At 32.8% G+C, this 19,855-nt stretch overlaps 1 protein-coding gene across 1 annotated transcript; it reads right to left on the reverse strand.

The window, feature by feature from the left end:
- Positions 1-366: 366 nt before the first annotated feature.
- LOC115875898 (cathepsin L1-like) lies at positions 367-9,768 on the reverse strand. The gene is made up of 6 exons (XM_030891463.1): positions 9,613-9,768; positions 8,526-8,758; positions 6,701-6,803; positions 4,023-4,140; positions 3,684-3,807; positions 367-787 (listed from the first exon to the last, which is right to left on the reverse strand). The coding sequence occupies exons 1-6, from the start codon at positions 9,697-9,699 to the stop codon at positions 475-477; spliced, it is 978 nt and encodes a 325-aa protein (XP_030747323.1). The 5' UTR covers positions 9,700-9,768; the 3' UTR covers positions 367-474.
- Between the last annotated feature and the right edge of the window lie 10,087 nt (positions 9,769-19,855).

Consider the following 19,855-nt stretch of genomic DNA (forward strand, 5'->3'; position numbering starts at 1 on the left):
TTTACAATATTCTCCGATGGTGGCAGCACCGACTGCCACTGAAAACCATTTGATGTACAAGAAAAACTAAAAACATCAATTTGGTTAAAAAAGTATCGGAAATCGTGTTTTTTTCGAAAAAAATTCAGTTGCGTGCCATTTATTTTCACCAGTTCAGTTTTTTTAAATTTTTAACACCCTGCAGTCGGAAAGGAATTACTTTAGACCCCATGTTAAAAACGAAGAATTACACTAATTTTATTAGACTCTTCTTAGGAGACCCCCTGTATGCACTTTTATAAAAACACCTTGTATAGAAATTAGTAATTACCCTTGATTATAAACAAGGGTAATACCTTATTGGTAATACTAAATAATGGTTAAAACTAGAAAATGTAGTCACATATATTTCTCTGGGATCTAGATAATAATTAAAATAAAACAACTAATGAATAATATTATTGCTATCTAAATATAATTATCTAGAAAAATGAATCAAAGTGTGGGATAGCTTGGTTCAACAGCGATGCCACAGTGATTTTCGCCCCTCTTCAACTTGAAATATCCTTCTTCGCCCCAAGAAGAACCCCACGAATTCTTCACCAACCAATAGTCTTGTCCATCTTCAGTTGTGGCGTAACCCACAGCTAAAACGCCATGGTCTAGTGTGTACGGTGAGCAAGATCCATCGTAGATGCCACTAGCGTAAGGGGAAAGGTTCGAGGCATCGATTGCTACAGAAATAGGTCCAATTGTGCCTACAGCGGTGACGAGATCGCCTTCTTCGAATTCTGCAACATCTACGTATCTAAAAAAGAGTAAAAATATGGGGTGAAGTTGTTTTTACTCGAAATCACTTATAAAACAACAACAAAACATCCAGTATACAGGGTGGTCCGAACTGTATTCCGAAAACTTCGGCAGCATATTTTGCAGATAAAAATAAGTAAAAAAGTTCGTATAAATAATGTATGTCCTAAAATGCTTAGTTTCGGAGATACAGGGTGTAGAAATTTCATTTTTATTTCGATTTTGTCCAAATAATTTATGAAGTAACCTCAATATATGGATGAAAATTGGTGTTTGGGAGTTTTTTGAAATGAGAAATTTGAATTTGATGTCAATATGACTCCTATTTGTAGGGGGCGGCACCTACATGAGTTTTAACTGTTTTGGAGAATAATAACTTTTCATCCATATCTGTATAAAACTACTGCCGATGACGCCGTTTTTTTCCGATCATAATATAGTTATTAGACTGAAATCATAATAAATTTGAAATGTTTGCGTGCCAAAAGTTCAACAGAAACTTGTTTGTCATTGTTTTAATTTAAAAAAAAGCAAAAAGTACCCAAATGTATAATTTCAGTGAAGTAACTATCTACTCAACATGTTTATTTTTTGTCAATATGTGATAACTATTTCCATTCTAATTATCTTGAGAACGGTTGATGGTAGCAATTCTTAACAAGAGACATTTTTTTACGTAAAAAATCACGGAAATGTATATTTTTTCTTTCGGTAGTTTTATATAGGTATGGACGAAAAAAAAAAATTATTACTCATCAAAACAGTTAAAACAAAGGTTAAAACACATGTAGGTGGCGCCCCCTACAAATAGGAGTCATATTGACAACAAAATCAAATTTCTCATGTCAAACAACTCCCAAACACCCATTTTCAGCCAATTATTGACATTACTTCAGAAATTATTTGGAAAAAATTTCAATAAATATAAAACTGTAATTTAACCCTGTATTTCCGAAAGTAAGCATTTTAGGACATACATTTATACAAAGATTTTTACTTATTTTTATCTGCAGTTAGTTAATAACTATATGTATAGTTAGCTAGTTACACCGAACTCGGCGTGAAAATTCTGTTTTTACCGTTTCGATAAGTTACACAAGTATACACGGTTTTGGACCTGAGCAACTAAAAGCAATTTCTAAGATAATTTCCAATCAGCAGTCCATTTTTTAATCAGAGTCCAAATCAGCAGTCCATTTTTTAAGATTGGTTCTAGTTTTCAAAATATTTAATAAATTCATTATTTTACTATTTTTGACCGTTAACGGTCATTTATTGAATTAAACAATATAAATCAGAAATGAACATAGGTTGAACTGAGTCTTTTATACTGCTTGGGATCTTTTTCACGGATTAGGGCCCAACAGTAATCGCTATCATGCCTTCCTCCCAAAATCCTTGGTATCGCCTTTCGATTTTCGCTATATCTTGGTGTAGCCGCTCTCCTTACTCGTCGCTCATGTCGCCCAAGTTTTGTGGAAAAAAATCAAGATGTGAATGCAGAAAATGTATCTTGAGAGACATTCGAGCTCCAATCTTGTGGTGATTTTGCAACAAATTTTCGATTACTTGCTTGTAATCCGGTGATTTATGATTACCGCGAAAGTTGTGAACAACACTTTGAAACGATGCCCATGCTGCTGCCTCATCAAGCGTCCGACAAATATTCCTTCTTTGATTTTTGCGTATGGCAGTTTGGAAACAACTTGATTAAGTACTGGAAAGCCGATCCTTCGCGATTTAGCGCTTTGACAAAGTTCTTAATAAGGCCAAGTTTAATGTGAAGAGATGGCAGTAAAACTTCCTGTGAGTTTACAAGTGGTATCAACGTCGTCAACTGACCGTGCGTCAACTACCCGGGCCGTTATTAGAGCGCAGTGCTACTGCCATGCGCGAACTCGAAAACTAGAGCCAATCTTGACAAACGGATTGAAGATCTGAATAATCTGAGTTCAGCGCCCCCATCAAATAACGTTAAGAATCGTTCTCATATGCTCGGGTCCAAAAGTTGACCCAAATTTGTAAACTTGTGTAAAGCTTGATTTTCATGCATCCGTTGTCCGACGATACGTTGATATGATATTAATTTTATTGGTAGAATTTAAAGACTTTGATTGGTTAGAAAATAACGCAGTTTTTAAATTTATTGCATTTTCATGTCAAGTTTATCGGATATACATTGGTGTCATTTTATATTTTCGTTTCCATAACGATTTTGCTATTTTACTTATATTTTTATTAATATTAGATTAAATTTGTTAAAAAAATGTCAAAACGTCCGTTGTCGTATGAACGGGTCCGTTGACGGGCTCAAGTAAAATATTTACGGGTGAAAAGTGGCGCAAAATGACCAATCAGAGCACCATCGGACCAACGTATCAACGTATAACGGATGCATGAAAATCAAGCTTTATTACATAACCGAGATACGAGAAGAGTCGCAAAAGCTAAGTACTACTAGTACCAATATAAAATTGGGCTATAGGGGTACCATCTTTAATTTTATAAATAAAAAAGTAATACAGGAATGTAAAAACTGCATCTTTGTATCTCTACTCATAGATAAGCGGAAGAGCTGTTAAACACACGAAAATGGGACACCCTGTATAGACCATTCTTGTGATTATGTATCATGAGTTCTTAACAAGTACCAGGGCAACCAAAAGTGAGCAAATTTGTGTCACATTTAGGGAACATTAGGGAACAGTTACGTATCTGCGTTTTATGGCACAAAAGGATTTTATAAGGAAAAGGATATTTATAAGGCACAAAAAGGATTTGGTAACGTAACAACGACGTCACCTAGAACACATTCCCCTTAAAGTAATAAAACGCTCACTGGGTAACAAGCAGACATATTTGCCGCTGATACGACCGTCACATTTTATACATACCCAGTAACTTTAGTGACGTATTCTCCAGTGGCGCGACAATCATTATCAACCCCTTCATATGGATAGGATTCTTCACTCTGGATACCAGAATCTTTTATGTAATCAAAGGCTGCCTCCATTAATCCTTCAAAAATAAATATATTAGTTTGCTGCAATAAATAATTCATTATTATCTTACAATGAAATTATATAACTTTTTATTTTTAGAAGTATTTTATATAATAGTAACATCAATTACCTAATAATACAAGGAATGAATAATGAAGTTATAGAAAATTTATGGGAATCCTGTGTTTAAATTCATAAAGGAATAGTAAATATCTTGAGTTGTTAACTCACCTCCATAACAACCTAATTGTTTATAGGGTTTCACTTTAGTACAGTCGACGATTTGTTGTTCTGAGAAAGATACCAAGGTTCCATTTTTCAAAGCATACGCTGCTTCAGTTGCTCCAGTCTAACAAACAAAGTTATTTTGCAGAATGTTAGTATAAAAAACTAAAAGATATACTTATACATATAGCCTCGCATATAGCCTTTCCCACGAGAGAATATATGATTTCGACAACGCAATTCTTATGAAAACAAGAGACAACAAATGTCACTGTCATATATTCGTTGGCTGAGCAGTACCCCAGTCAAATAATGCAAAATTAGGGCAATTGGTGGAAAAAATTCCTAGAGAGTTGGATTTTTTTAAACGCTTTCTCTACACTTCGGTAGACATATATCAAAACTCCCCGAGGGTAGGGGGTGAGCTCGAGGAGGGGGTGGGGGTTAAAGGTACAATTTTTCAGTTTTCCGCTTAAATCGCGAAAACGATCACTCCTATCGATATTCATGATTTATAACTATTAAAGCTAACAAAATTTTCTACAAAAATGATCCTATGCACTTTTGTCGTAGAACTAACCGTAAGCAAGCTACGGGCTTTTGTAATAAAAATTGAAAAATAAATGTTATCTCTGAAAATGACTGCAGACGGGATAGAAGTTAGACAAGCTAATGCTGATGCAGATACAACAATTATACGGGTCGTAATGGAAAAAGCAAAATGTAGCTGTTCAACGGTTGTCATCGGCGAGGATGTGGATCTTTTGGTGTTGCTGATCGCTTTAGCTCCAAAGGAACGAGAGATAAAGTTTTTTAAAGCTGGGAAGGGAAATGAGGAAAGTAAAACTTATTCCTCCAAGAAATTGCAGGAACTTGACTTTGCAAAGAAAGGACAAGTCAACAATTGCTAAATTATTTATGAGGGATTACACTACAATTAATCGCCAACGCGTTCTTCTTCTTCTTCCTTCTTCATACTAGGCGAATCGCCTGTTTGATTTCGTCGCCTCTACCGGTTAGACTGACAAGTTGTCGCTCCATCGTTTTCGTGGACGTCCTAAGCTTCTGCGACCTAGTGGTGATTTGTCGCGTGCAACTCTCACTATCCTTCTGTTGTCCATTCTGCTGATATGGTCGTTCCATTCTTCCTTTCTGCTAAGTACACACTCATTTATTTTTTCCACCTTGCACGCTCTTCTTATGCTTTCATTTCTCTCTCTGTCCAGAAGGGTTTTCCAGCTATTCTGCGTAGTAGTTGTTTAGTTTTCGCTGTATCAGGTCGAGTTTCTGCAGTGTATGTCATTCAATCGCCAACGTATTTTACGTAAAGACTTCAACACCTGAGGAAGTGGCAAATGCCGGGGAACAAATGTTCCTAAAAATGTACAAAGGCAGAGTTACAGACTTGGACAAACAGCGGTATACAGCATTCCTAAAATCCACCACAAGGGTAAAGCCAGACCTCCCCTCTCTACCACCAACTAAAAGCTCTGCACTGCAACATTCACACTGAGTTTATAATTTAGGTTAATTATAAGTTCAGGAATGGCTGGGTAACAAACTGGAACCTATACTGATTGGGGTTGGATAAAAGGAGCAGATGGAAATCTACAACCCTTGACAACTTTAAATCCACCTACCCCCACCTGCCATTCTTTCAACAATATTCTGCAGCTACACCAAAGGCTGTGGGGCTCGTTGTGGGTGCCGCAAATCAGTTTTTTTTCTGATGTTAACTGATGGTATAAGTAAAATTCAACAGGAAAATAATTTAACTTAAAACTTGAATCTTTAACAGGTATCCTATGCTCGTCAATATATGGTAACTGTGAGGGCGCGTGCACTAACGGCTTTCGAGTTGAAGATGACAATTCAGCATATGAGGATGATCAGGATGACTCGATAGATCCCCTTGACACCCTTTAATAAACTGTTGGACAAATACTTCATTTATTGTAAGTTTTATTTAATTAATCTATATTTAATCATCTTTTAGTTTTTTATATCTGGGACTTATCACGTAAATTTCTTTAAACTTTAGCTACCAACTGCCTACGGTGATGGGCTGGCACCACACTCATTCTAAGTTAATGAAACACCGAAAATACATTAACTATTATATTGATTTACTTTTACAAAATTGGCATATAGAGTATTAAACTATATTGAGGGAGCTCACTTAAATTCTACAACTACTACCGATTTTTAAGTTTAATATTAAGGACTACACAAAAGTTTGACTATACTACCGGTGGTCTAACATCTTCAACTTACGTCTCTCTCCAACTTATCACCTAAAATACATCCGCTTCTAGTATATTTTTTTGTAATGTATTGTCCTACGGTTTTAAATGCAAATAAAGCAGATTTATTTTAAATCATGTTTATTTTGTCCACCCTGTAACTCGCTTACAATTAGTCCTACGACAAAAGTGAATACGATCATTTTTGTAGAAAATTTTGTTACCTTTAATTCTGATAAATTATGAATATCGTTTTCGAGATTTAAGCGAAAAACTGAAATATTGTACCTTTAACCCCACCCCCTCCTCGAGCTCACCCCCTACCCTCGGAGACTTTTGATATATGTCTACCCAAGTGTAGACAAAGCGTTTAAAAATTTTTTTTCACCGATTTGCTGAATTTGATTGGGCTCAGTATATATTCTTATTTAGTCTACTTACAGCAGAAAAAGCCCAGCATGATCCGCAAGTACCTTGATCCTTAACAGGTGTAACCACGTTGCTATCCCTCCAATCAATGGATTCCGGTGCCTTAACGGATGACCTTAAATAAATATTATTTTTTTACCATAAAATAAGAGTAAGTAAACTGATTTATACAATATTATCGCAAAAGAACAGCGTCAGCGATGGCTATCAAATGAAGATCGCTGTCATTTTATATTATGTAAAATTATATGGGGAATGTCATCAATGTTCATGTCCAAGCCAACTTGGCACCATTTTTTTGATCATACGGTATATCATTCACATTTGAAAATGTCTTCCTGTCTTCCTGCAGATTTATAAAATATGTGCATAATTTAACTAGGTATGATAGTTTTGTTGTGGTATATTCTCAGAAGCCAATCGCCCATTCTATAGAATGTTCAGACATCGTTCAACGTTACGTCGTATATTGTCAAACTTTCTCAATCACTTGCCAACCACTTGAAGGAGATTGGTGATGTCATTACGACATTTTGTAAATTACTGCATATTCTTTTTAGTAATTGTCATGGTTATTTGATTTGGGGTTATAATTTTATTGACGGACATCGACCAATGTCAAAACGTTCTTTTTGTAATTATCATTGTCATTTGATTTGGGATTATAAATTTATTGACGGGCCATTGGCGTAACTACAGGGGTGCCCGTGGTGCCGCCCCCCCAAGGACTATTACTGGCACCCCCCAGAGAAATCTTGAATTATGACTCTTGGCTACGTATTAATTTTTATTTGCTTGTGATGTAGTAAAAATGACGTTTTCTAGTTTTGTTTAGTTAATATTATTTTGTTGTGTTCAAAAAATGTGTTAATTTTTATTTTTTTTAGAAAATTTAGGTAGGTGTAAGTATTTAAGTAATCTACGGGAACACGGTTTGATAAACAAGCCTATGAAATTTATTGATAGAGAAATTCAAATAAAAGTTTTATTCAAAAAATGTGTTTCTTAAATTATTCTTCATTGTTTAAAAAACAAAAGACCAAGGTCCCCCTTGGGCTCAGCCCCAGCCCCCCCAGAATGAATTGCTAGGTACGCTAATGTGATGGACAACGATCAATGTCAAAATTAAAATTTGATTGTTGCTGCAAAACAAAATTCAAATTTTTTTATTGCAAAAATGCCTCAAAGATTTAATCAAAATGAACAAGAGCTCATTGCTAAGCTTATAAATTATTTTTCTCGACAAAGAGACGCTGCTAGAACACTCTTGCCCGTGGACACCGTATATGAAGTAAGTACAATGCAAAGGTCTAATATTCTTATGTAAAATAGAAATTGATAGCATTTTTAAATAATATAGCGAGTTGCTGATAGAATTAATATAGAATTAAGAATTTCAATAGTCTAAAGGATTGGAATTAATGGGATCGGAACTGATGAAGAAATAAAGAAAAAATGAATAAATGCCGAAAAAATCAGAACCCTTAATTCTCAATCAATAATATAGAAACGTACTTAAAATTTTCTAAACAATATGAACTGATCTCAGACACACCCTAAAACTCATATTTGACAAATAGTGATGACGTACCGATGAACGATTGCTGAGCAGTCCTTACATATATTCAGTTAACTGACTTAATTATAATAATAAAAAAAAGTAAAATTGTGAATAAAAAACTGTATAAAAATTTGATACATCTGAGCCTAGAAAGATGAAATATTAATTTATTACATTATTCAGCACTTGGAACATTGTTTTATGATGATAAACTGCAGGCAATAACTGGCGATTTATAAAACACAGAAAGTAGAGACAGTTAAATGAGTGACTTACTTAAATAGAGTCCTGTTACCACTCTTAATCGGTTTAGAACTAAGTTGGCTATTAAGCATTGCAACAAACTCATCTTTTGTCATGTCAGTGAATTTGTTAATCCCTTGCTTGTAAGTTGTCAAACCTTGTTCGAATTTGGCGTTATGTTCCTCAATCTGACGAAGATTGTCTTTGAAAATCGCATAACGTTTGGTTTCTTCAACTTGGTTTTGATAGGTTTTGCCATGAAGACTCTAAATACAAGAAAATAACGTGAGTGAGAAATTGATTCTATACAGAATCATTTAATTTATTTTATAAAATATGCTAAACGAACAGTTTATTTTTTCTTAGAATAATCAACATGGTTTCTTCTCAACACAGGGTCTCAAAAAAATAGTTTATCTGATTTCGATAAAAACAAAACAAAAAGTAATTATAAATATACGCCCTAAAATGCTTTCCGATGGAGTTACAGCCCTAAAAAGGTAAATAAAAATAATACATTCTGTATTTTTAAGAACAGTGGTAATCCGTTTTTCTTAAAATTTGGTAGTTGGTAATCTTATAATGGCGATAATGTAAAATTCCGTAACAGCCCTGAAAAAGTATTTTTCATCCTTTCCATCCTGGGTTCGAAATATACTACTTCTAAAAATATTTGCACTTATTTTGAATCGCCCTGTATATTAGTTTCTCTCTCTACGACATGCAATTCAAACTTGCGGATTGCACGCTAGAGCCAAATCCCGTATGATCGAAAAAAACGGCGTCGGCGATGGCTATGAAATAAAAATCGCTGTCATTTTAAATGTAAATTTATATGGGAAATGTCATTGATCGTCATTTGCCAGCCAACTGGAAGTCGTTTTTTTTTTTCGATCATACGGTACTTTGATTACCTACTCGTATTTGTATTTTAATAATCTCTTCACTATAGAGTACTGGGCCAAACTGAGTAATATATCTACATAAAAATTAAATCAATGTTTATTTTTATTTATCAAAAAATTGCAGTGTAGTACGTAGAAACTAATTACCTATAATTTCTTAAAATTCTCAAACGTAAACTAGTTAAAAAGATAAAACGAAATAACAAGTTATTTACCTTAAAACTGCTCCAAACTGCATCACTCTGAATCTCTGCAAAAGCAGACACTGCCAGAGCCAACAAAACGAAAGCAGTTAACTTCATTTTCAAAACTAGAACACGAATTATTTCACCTGAATCATCTAGAAATGTGTTTTCCCATCATATTTATATCCTTTAAAACAAAGATATCAATCAAAAATGTGTGTCTTGAGTACTTTTTAGTACGATTTAAAAAAATTATAAATGTTGATAAGACCAGAAATACCCAGAGATGTGACTTAATTCAGATATAAGTATTGGAAATACAGATATTACGATACAAAATACGTATTTTCATCTTACATTTGAAATATTTTTTTAATTTCATCTGGTATCTTGTTTTTAAATACATTTTTTTAGTATCTTAGCATTTTATAAATACTTAGTTTCCTAAAATACTTTTACTACTAATGATTATAATTACCTATACAGGGTGTCCCATTTTAGTTAAAATCATACGGTATCTCCGTTATTCGTGAAGATAGAAGGGTGCGCTTTGCACATACTTATGCCACATTTTTGTCAAACGGAAGATGCCGTAAACAAAATGTTCATAGCCCTCTTCGTTTCTGATCGACAGGGCCTTTTTAAAAATTTTGCAATTTGGGACACCCCCTGTATCTATGTTATTGTTAAATGTATCGAGAAGGCGAAAACTGTTTATTGTAGAACTTTTTACGTAGAATACAGTGGCGTAGTGTGTTATTCTACGAAAAGAATATTTTTAAAGATATGAACTAAAGTATTATAAAATAAAGTTGTGTTTTCTTAAATGGAACACCCTGTATATTTATAAATTATCTGATCTGGTTTGCCATACGCTTCTCAAAAATATATATCACTCATCTATATTTATTTTCACTATTTACTGCAATATTTAAAAAAAAATATTAAAAGATCATATTTATTAGTAGGCTATGATTAATAATAAAAGAAACTAAAGAATTATTAAAAGTATACTGCTATCTGTCGCTTGTTTTATTTTGAGAGCCACTAATAAATTCTTTTATATTAGGGAGACTTAACTCTCTACCGGTATTTGTAAATCTTCGAAGCTATCGTATCGGAACTTTTAAATATTCATTTAGCTAATTTACGTGAAATAAACTTTCAGCAAGATAAGGCTTCCCCTCACAACTTAACTTACAACGAAAATATTAGAATTTTGTTAAATTATTATTTCTCAAATCAATGAATTGGAACCATATGATGGCCTCCCTGATTCCCGGATTTGTCCGTTCTTGATTTCTGATTTTGGGGATTTTTGAAATATGAAATATATCGTGGCAACTAACACAATGTCAAACACCTGAAAAATGCTTTAATAATGCAAGCTTTTAGATATTTGCAAATCCATCCCGTTATAATAAATTCCGTTATAAAAAAAAAGAAAAATATATTAAGAGATTCAGTGGCAACAGTGGAAAAGTAAAATATATCAATTCCAAATAAAATTTTAATATGTGTAATGTAATATATGACTATTTTAGTAAAAACCATTTTGATTTTTTGTTATTTTTCACGGCCTACCTATAATAAGAAAATGATATATTTCAAATATTGCAGTAAATAGTAAAAATAAATATAGAATGATTGATATATATATATATATATATATATATATATATATATATATATATATATATATATATATATATATATATATATATATATATATATATATATATATATTTGATTTGCTCATAGCAAGGCGGATCATATAATTTATAAATATACAGGGTGTTCCATTTGAAAAAACATATATTTTCAAAAATATTTATTTCGTAGATAAACAGACTACGCCACTGTATTCTACGTAAAAAGTTCTACAAGATCCGTTTTCACCTTCTCAATATCATCCATAATAACGGAGATACGGGGGCTGTCCCAAATTGCAAAATTTTCGAAATGACCCTGTAGCTCAGAAACGAAGAGGGCTATGAAAATTTTGTTGGCAGCATCTTCCGTTTGACAAAAAAGTTGCACAGGTCTGTGCAAACCGCATCCTCCTATCTTTACTAATAACGGAGATATGATTTGAACTAAAATGGGATACCCTGTACATTTTTTTTTACTTTTCGATATTCAGTCATAATATGGACCAAATATACTATCCTTATTAGGTGTGATGAAATATCCGTATTTATTATCATTTATTATTAACATTTCAACCTAAAATAGAACAAATTATAATATTTATAAATAACATAACACATTTTTGTTCTTCTGTATCTATCTGGTATTAATGAATGGATTAAAGAAAAGCAAAAAATGCCAAAAAGTGCCAAAGTCATTTAAAGAACATGTCAAAGATCTTGTTTTGACTGAAACGCGTATTATTAATCGGTATGAAAAAGAAAAATTAGACACTTTAAACAACAATGGAGAATACGTAAAATGAAAGACAAAAGACCAATCTTATTAGGTGCATGTTTTAAGAAGACTGATTCCTCTGTTACCAGTAGCGACAACATGGGGTCTACTGGCAGCTTTAGAAACACTGGGATATTTAAGTAATGAAGACATATTCTCAGATTTACATGATTCTTGTTCATAATTATTATTAATGTAAAAAGCTAAATAACTTTAAAAATTAAAAAATAGTTGCCTTAAAAATGTTTTCTTTCAAAAAGTATTTCATTTTAATAGTATTTAGAAAATACGTATTTTATATATTACTAGTTGAAGCCTGGCCAGAGCCTGGCGCATCTGCGGGCGCATGCGCCACGACATCAGGAAAAAAAATACTTTCTATATTTTTTTAAATTAAATGAAAAACAAGCAATCCGGCGACGACAGTTTTTAGAAGAGCCAATTAGCTATCTTTTAGTAAAAAAAGCAACTTTCTAGAGCAAGTCGTTACTTCAGTAGAGACGACACAGATAAATATTAGCATTTTATATATGTAGATAGTATTTCAAATACCTTTTTCAAAAGTATTTTGCTCAGTTATTTTGTAACTGATATCTCAAATACTTTTAGAAGTATTTTGTAACATGTATTCAAGGTATGTATTTCAGATACTTTTTATGGAGGTATCTTGTACATCACTGGAAATACCATAAGCGTAGCTAGGTTTTGGTTTAGGGTTAGGTAAAAAATGTCAAAGTAGGTACCAAAATCTGTCTTTTCACCTTATTTTTTTATAGTTGTTTTTTGCTGCTACCAATGGGTTAAAAAAAGTTCCTGAGTACAATATGCATTTAATTTCATTTTTTATGTCTATCATTCTTAGCATGTCAAGTATTATTTTTAATATCAATGACAATGTGCTAAATTCCACTCAAGATTAACGTTTTTGATTGCTATTGATATAATATATAAAAATTATTATCTTTTAGTATTAAAATTTTTGGTTCATTTCAGTATATACTTGAACTATTAAATTAATTATGCATCAGATAGCCTCAGATAGCCACGGAGGGTAGGGCAACTGCCCCTTTATGGCGACGCCCATGAGAAATATAGATCAAAGTATTTTTTTATGTTGTATCTGTATATAAAGTATAGAAATATCTAATACCTATATAAAATTCTCGTGTCAGAGTTTTAGTTACCAAACTCCTCCGAAACAGCTTGACCGGGTGCATCTCAAAAGCGGCTCACCACTATAACTTTTTTAATTTCTTAAATAAAAAAATCGAGATTTGGTATGTTAGTATATAGACATAAATTAGGACTACAACTTTTGACATTCTCGCTTAAAAAAATCGTATTTTAAATGGCAATCTAAAGTGACATGGCTGTGTTAAAAACACTAATTTTTAATCAATGGGCCTTGGAAAAATAGATTTGATTTTCTAATTTTTTTCGTGTCTCGTCTTGGGCGGTTAAAAGATGCCCAAATCGTATTTTTTATATATCTCATTTTTTCAAATGGAACGAGGATGGCTCATTATTTGGAAAAAGCATTTTTTTACGAATAATTTGGTACCACACATTTGATATTTCTAGTCAAATTGTCGTTACATTTATGTCCGGGGCACTCTAAATTGAAATTTAAAATGCCCTTTTTGTTAATTGATTATGTCAAAAGTTAAAAGTTGACATATGCTGCTGTCACCAAACTCACCAGCGCGATAAGGCTGGTTTTATTTGTCAATCAATGTCATTTATGTGACATAAATCAAGCAAATATTGGAAGTTCGAGTGAAATTCTCATTTAATTTCTAAAATTTGTAGTAATATCTTGTATTTACATCCAAAAGCGATGGAGGTAGGCAGTAAAGGTAAATAAATTTCATTAACTAACTAGAATTACTTTTTAGGACCATTTAAACTTATCATGCAGCCATTGTTTCTTAAAGTCAGAAACATTAAAGAGAACATGAAAAACAAGACAACAAGTAATCGTGAATGTTCTATAGCTATAAAAATATAAATATTGATTAGATTTGTTTATTTATTATTGATCTGTTTTAATATTGGACCTGCAAGTCTTCAGTTGAGCTGTCTAACGAGTTTAACAGTTTATTAATAAAGCACTTTTCAATATTAAACTCCATTGAAAAGAAGAAGCAAACGAAAAAGCAGAGAATAGGTACATTAAAAATGCATAAAAGATAAATTTTATAATAGATGTATTGAAATTTAGAAAACGTCAACATTTTTGACGTTTCCAATATTTTACTAAACCGTTCCGTATCAAACCGATGTTTTTCAGGAACCGCTCTTTACCGTAGTTTACCGGTCTGGTTCGCCTGGTTTTGCAAAGGAATACAGCCTCAGTGTGTCATTTTCTATCGATTAAAGTACCAAGGGTGCCATTTAAAAATAAAAAGTTGTAGTCATTTCCGGTAAAACAGAAAGTGACCGAAAACAATATTGAATACGTCAATCAATCCTAATTTATGTCATATTATACTAACATACCATATCTCGTTTTTTATCTGAAAAAAAAATAAAAAAGTTATAGGGGTGAGCCACTTTTGAGACGCGCCCGGTATATATTCAGTAGGTCTGAAAATAGGTTGTTATGTATTTTTTACAAGTTATAAGGTTGGTCCACCCCAATTTTTTTTTTATTTTTTAAATAAAATTTTTATTTTCGTTTTTCATGTGGCATTAAAAAATACATACAACCTTAAATTTTCACCCTTCTACCATCAACACCTAGTTTTTAATAGCGATATTAGTAATTCAAGAATTTTCAAACCCGTGAATAAAATTGACTGTTGTCCCATAAAAAAATTATATGGCAAAACAAGGTTTACTGGGTCAGCTAGTTTGTATATAAAACCTAAAATATCAATTATAACAAACACAAAAATACAATATGATCGAGAAAAAAAAACGGCGTCAGCGATAGCTATGAAATGAAGATCGCTGTCATTTTATATGTAAAATTATATGGGGAATTTCATCGATCGTCATTTCCAAGCCAGCTTGTCGCAGTTTTTTTCGATCATACGGTATAAAAAATTAATAGCTTAACGTAATTAGATACATTTCAATTCTTCTCACGAAATGTTTTACCATTTCCTCATTTCTTTAAGAACAAGGCATCCAATACCGAATAATGAAAAAAATGGCATCGTAGTAACCTTGCAAACGACGGTTGATGGTAATTTCGATCGTATTAGAAAAAATTGTTATTTAATTTAGAAAAAAAAATCAGGAAAATCAACTTTTTTTTAAATATTTTTTACTGATTAAAATTGTGGGTGAATAAATGACAATGATAGAAAATGTATATTTTTATTCATTTAAATATCAAAGATTTTTTTAGAGAGATTTATGATACATTTTTAATCTATTTTTTTAATAAATGACAGATTATAAAGGTTATCCTCACAGAAATTATAGACAATTCTCATTTCAAAGATCAGCGTGTAGCGTTTTTTTTTTCGAACCTATGAATTTTCAACAATAGTCGAATTAAAATGATAAAAACTTACAAAAAACGTTCACGTTTATGTAAATAAAACCTTTAGCACATACCGAAATGAATATTTCATTAACAAAAATAAAGAAAAACCTTTATATTTCATTTAAGGTATATTTCTTATCGGAGCATGTGCACATTTACAGGGTGTTTTAATAAAAACCGTAGAGAAGAAGAGTTATGTGGTTCTAAAGCTTCTATTAAGATATCCAATAACAGCTATTAAGCTATTAAGATATCAATAACAGCTATTAAGCTGTTATTGATTTTTATATTTAAATCTTTCTAATTTTTTATTCTGTCTTGAAAAATAAAAAGTAAGTAAGGATAAAAGTTTTTAGTGGCACAATAAAGTCATAATTTCTTAGGGTAACCGCCCGGACCAAGAAGAGACAACCTCACCAAAAACCTAAATCCTAGGATGACGGTACAGCTCAAAGGGATGTTAGAAGACTAGCCTTTTCTGGTCTCAACCTTGGGACACCAAGGGACACCTCATTGTATTTACCCCTTACTTCTACATGCGGGGGATTCTGTAGAAATGGACCGACTAACCTTTGCAGTGAAGCTGGAGAGAACCCTCTTAGCAACAATGGAAACTTTAACGGGGTGCAAGTTACAAGAGACCAATCCCAAAGGAAACTACAGGAGAGGCAGCTGACACTTGCGCGAGGCCAGCCTTCACAAGCTGCACACAAGCTACCATCTCCTCTAGTACGGGCCAGATGAAAGAAAGCGAAAACACTCCTCAAAATAGGGGAGTCTAAAGGAACCAAGAAACAGACTGGTGCGTCTCCGCTAAAAGGCAAGAGAGGAAACGAGAACCCCACCTCTGCTCTGACAAGGAGAAAAAAATGCCAGGATGGAAAGCCATCCCACGCCGAGAGGCCAGCAGGAACGTATCACCAGCTTTACCAGAACTCCAATGTAAGGACATCGAGTTGACAAGGATTGGTCATCAACACAATAGAAATTGATCTCAAATCCAAGGAGGCAATAGAGAAAGATATCTGGATAAATTCTGGACAACATCAGTATCAGATCTAAGGAGAGCCCAAGTTAGAGAGATGGAGAAAATGAGGATAGATCCTCCAGTCAACACCTCACAGATACCTCAACCGGAGACAAATTCCTCGACTGTGAAAGACATGGAAGGCCAAACCCCAACCGTGTTTATACCCTCGGAGAAGATAGATGTCCACTTCTTGGAGAAAGAACATCTGTTGTCAAAGGAGGATGATAAATACCCTGTCCTCCCTACAATAGGAAAATCACTATGTATGATGAGCTATTGACTGTACGATGAGTTATAACTCAAGAAAGGTGGACACAATAAATCTTTAAAGTCACGGTGATGAGGGCCAGCGGAAGGGCCGGGCGACCCGGGCGGCTACCCGGGGCGCCGTATCATGGGGCGCCACGACAGCATCTAAAATATTTAAAAAAATATTTGTTCGTGGTGTTTTACTTATAACTCAAAAGATATCAACTTTTTGTAAACAACCCTTCTTTCTATAATTCTTGTTTTTACAAATTTTCTCTAAACAAACTGTTTTGAGTTGGCAGTTTTAGACTGACCGTTCAAAATCGCACTTTGTCTACTATTCACACCCTTTATTTGTTATTAATGGCTGATATACCCTCAAAATTATATGAGGCAAATATACATTCGCAAGAAGCTGAAGAGGATCCCGATATTCTTATCATCAAAGAAAAGCTTATGGACTATTCATTTCATTCATTTAATTAATTTATTAACAGGAGTGGGAAAATATATCAATCTTTTGGTGATTTTGATTATTCCAGATTAAATATGTAGTAATACATGAAAAATGGTAGCAGAATCGTAGAATTTTCTCATTAGAACAAGACAAAGGGATATACATCTCAAATATTGGCTGATCCTCATTTTGAAGCCGACAAAACTGTATCTGATCATATATAGTCTGTCCAACGAGAAGATCCTTGACAGTGATAGATGTGTCTGTCATTTTAATTTCAAAGTAGTTTATTTTATTTTACAAAGAAATAAGTTGGTATAACTGGAACGCATAGCAGGATATATTTAAAATTTGATTGACAAGATGACAAGTGATTACTTCAAAATATTGTGAAAAAAACTGTAAAAACTGAAAAAATGTAATCGAGTTATTTTATTTAATAAAAACGGTATATGTTAATACAAAACAAACAAGAACAAGACACTACATACCAAAAAAATATAAAAAAGAACTATTATTTACTTTCAAGCTTTATGAAACTACCCGCATTTATGATTATATTTATCAATATAACTTATGTACAAATACAAATTTGTAATATTTCACAGGAATAAATAAAACAACATAGGTAAATAAAACAAACTATTTTATTAATAATAACACCTACCAAATTTTATACCTTAAAGGTTGATTAATTAACTTTAATCATAATTTTTTTAAACCAGTACCTTTTGACATTATTTTTCTGCAGTACTAAAATCCATTATTTACCTATCGTGTGATGTCGATATTTTACAGCTACTCCAGTTTTTAGTATGTGTTTAGTTTGATCCTTCTACCATATACGAGATGCACTTATCTACGACGAAATGGTGTACAAACTTTATCGATGGCAACTTCATTGGTGTATAAGACTTTCTGCCTGGGCAGCGAGTATTAACCATAAACTGTGCTCTGGGTCTACAGTTAATTTTCACTCGATTTTTCCTCCAATTGACTTCAAAAGACACAAAACACACGTAATAATACGAATCAAAATGCATCATCTTCCAAAACGCAGGGTATTTAACAAAAGTTGACACAAAATTATAACCTATAATTTGGCAAGACTTTGACAAGCATCAAAAATGACAAAAATCTAAAGGCGAGTTCATACGCATCGGCGTCCGTTTGTGGTTCATCGTTCCGTCGAACCAATAAAATTGAAATACGATCTGTTATTTCTTAAATAAACCAATAAAACTGGTTAAAAACAACAAGACACGACGCATGACGGATTTATATTTAAACCCATCCATAGATAACTTAAAAATTATTAGAAACTTTTTTTAGTAAAATAAATAGATTGGTATGGGACGTCATCTGCTTTTCTTCTGTCATCGTCTGTCGAAATCTTACCTGAGAAAAAAAACAGAGTATACTGATTCTGCAAGAAATAATTGATCAAAAGTAGCTCACCCCTGTAACTTGGTTATTTTTTCATATGAAAAAACGATATTTGGTATGTTAGTATACGATATAAATTAGGATTAATTGACGTATTCAATTGTTTTTGGTCACTTCCTGTTTTATCAGAATTTTACTACAACTTTTGATTTTTTAATGGCATCCTCGGTATATTTCTACTACGACAGAAAATAACACTCTGAATAGAATGACATATATGTCAACTTTTGACATTTTCGCATATGGTTTATTAAGGGTTTATATTGGATATTATAACAACAATTTGTCTCGAAATACCAAGTGTGTGGTACAGAATTATTCGTAAAAAATGTTTTTTTTCCAAATATGCTACTGAGCCACCCTTCTTCCATTTGAAAAAATTGACATTTGATTAAAAATACGATTTGGACATCTATTAACCGGTCAGGACAAGACACGAAAAACATTAGACGATCAAATCTATTTTTCCAAGGCTCCTTGTTTAAAAATTAGTGGTTTTAACACAGCCATGGCACTCGAGATTGAAATTTAAAATACGATTTGACCTATGATATGTCATTCTACTCAGAGTGTCATTTTCTATCGTAGTAGAAATATATCGAGGAAGCCATTTAAAAATCAAAAGTTGTAGTAATTTCCGGTAAAACAGGAAGTGACCAAAAACAATTGAATACGTCAATCAATCCTAATTTGTGTCATATACTAACATACCAAATATTACGTTTATTATTACGTTTATACCAAATTTCGTTTTTTATTTAAAAAAAAATAAAAAAACTTATAGGGGTGAGTGTCGCTTTCGAGACATACCCGGTATAGAAAAAAACAAAAAACAACAACCTTAGACTAAGATTGAACGAAGAGAAGAATTTTGAAAGATCTTTAAGTGAAACTTTATTGTTAAAATAGCATAAATATGCTTAGGTGTAGCTAAAGTATAGTATTGAAGGAAAGAGAGAATTATAATAACTATTAGGGATGGGGGGGCGCCAGATAGTGTAGTGGCCCCGTCTCAATATTTCCCTTCCGCCGGCCCCGACGGTGATTAACCCCCCTGCTCCCGCTCGTTCTGCATTCTTCTACAAAAATCTCCTTTTATACCTGTACACTGCATACCAAAATTGAAGAAAATATCTAATGTACTTTCCGACATATTGCAAGAAATTTG

This window comes from Sitophilus oryzae, unplaced genomic scaffold (genome assembly GCF_002938485.1).
Source record: "Sitophilus oryzae breed Bouriz unplaced genomic scaffold, Soryzae_2.0 scaffold_1396_pilon_pilon, whole genome shotgun sequence".
NCBI lineage: Eukaryota > Metazoa > Arthropoda > Insecta > Coleoptera > Curculionidae > Sitophilus > Sitophilus oryzae.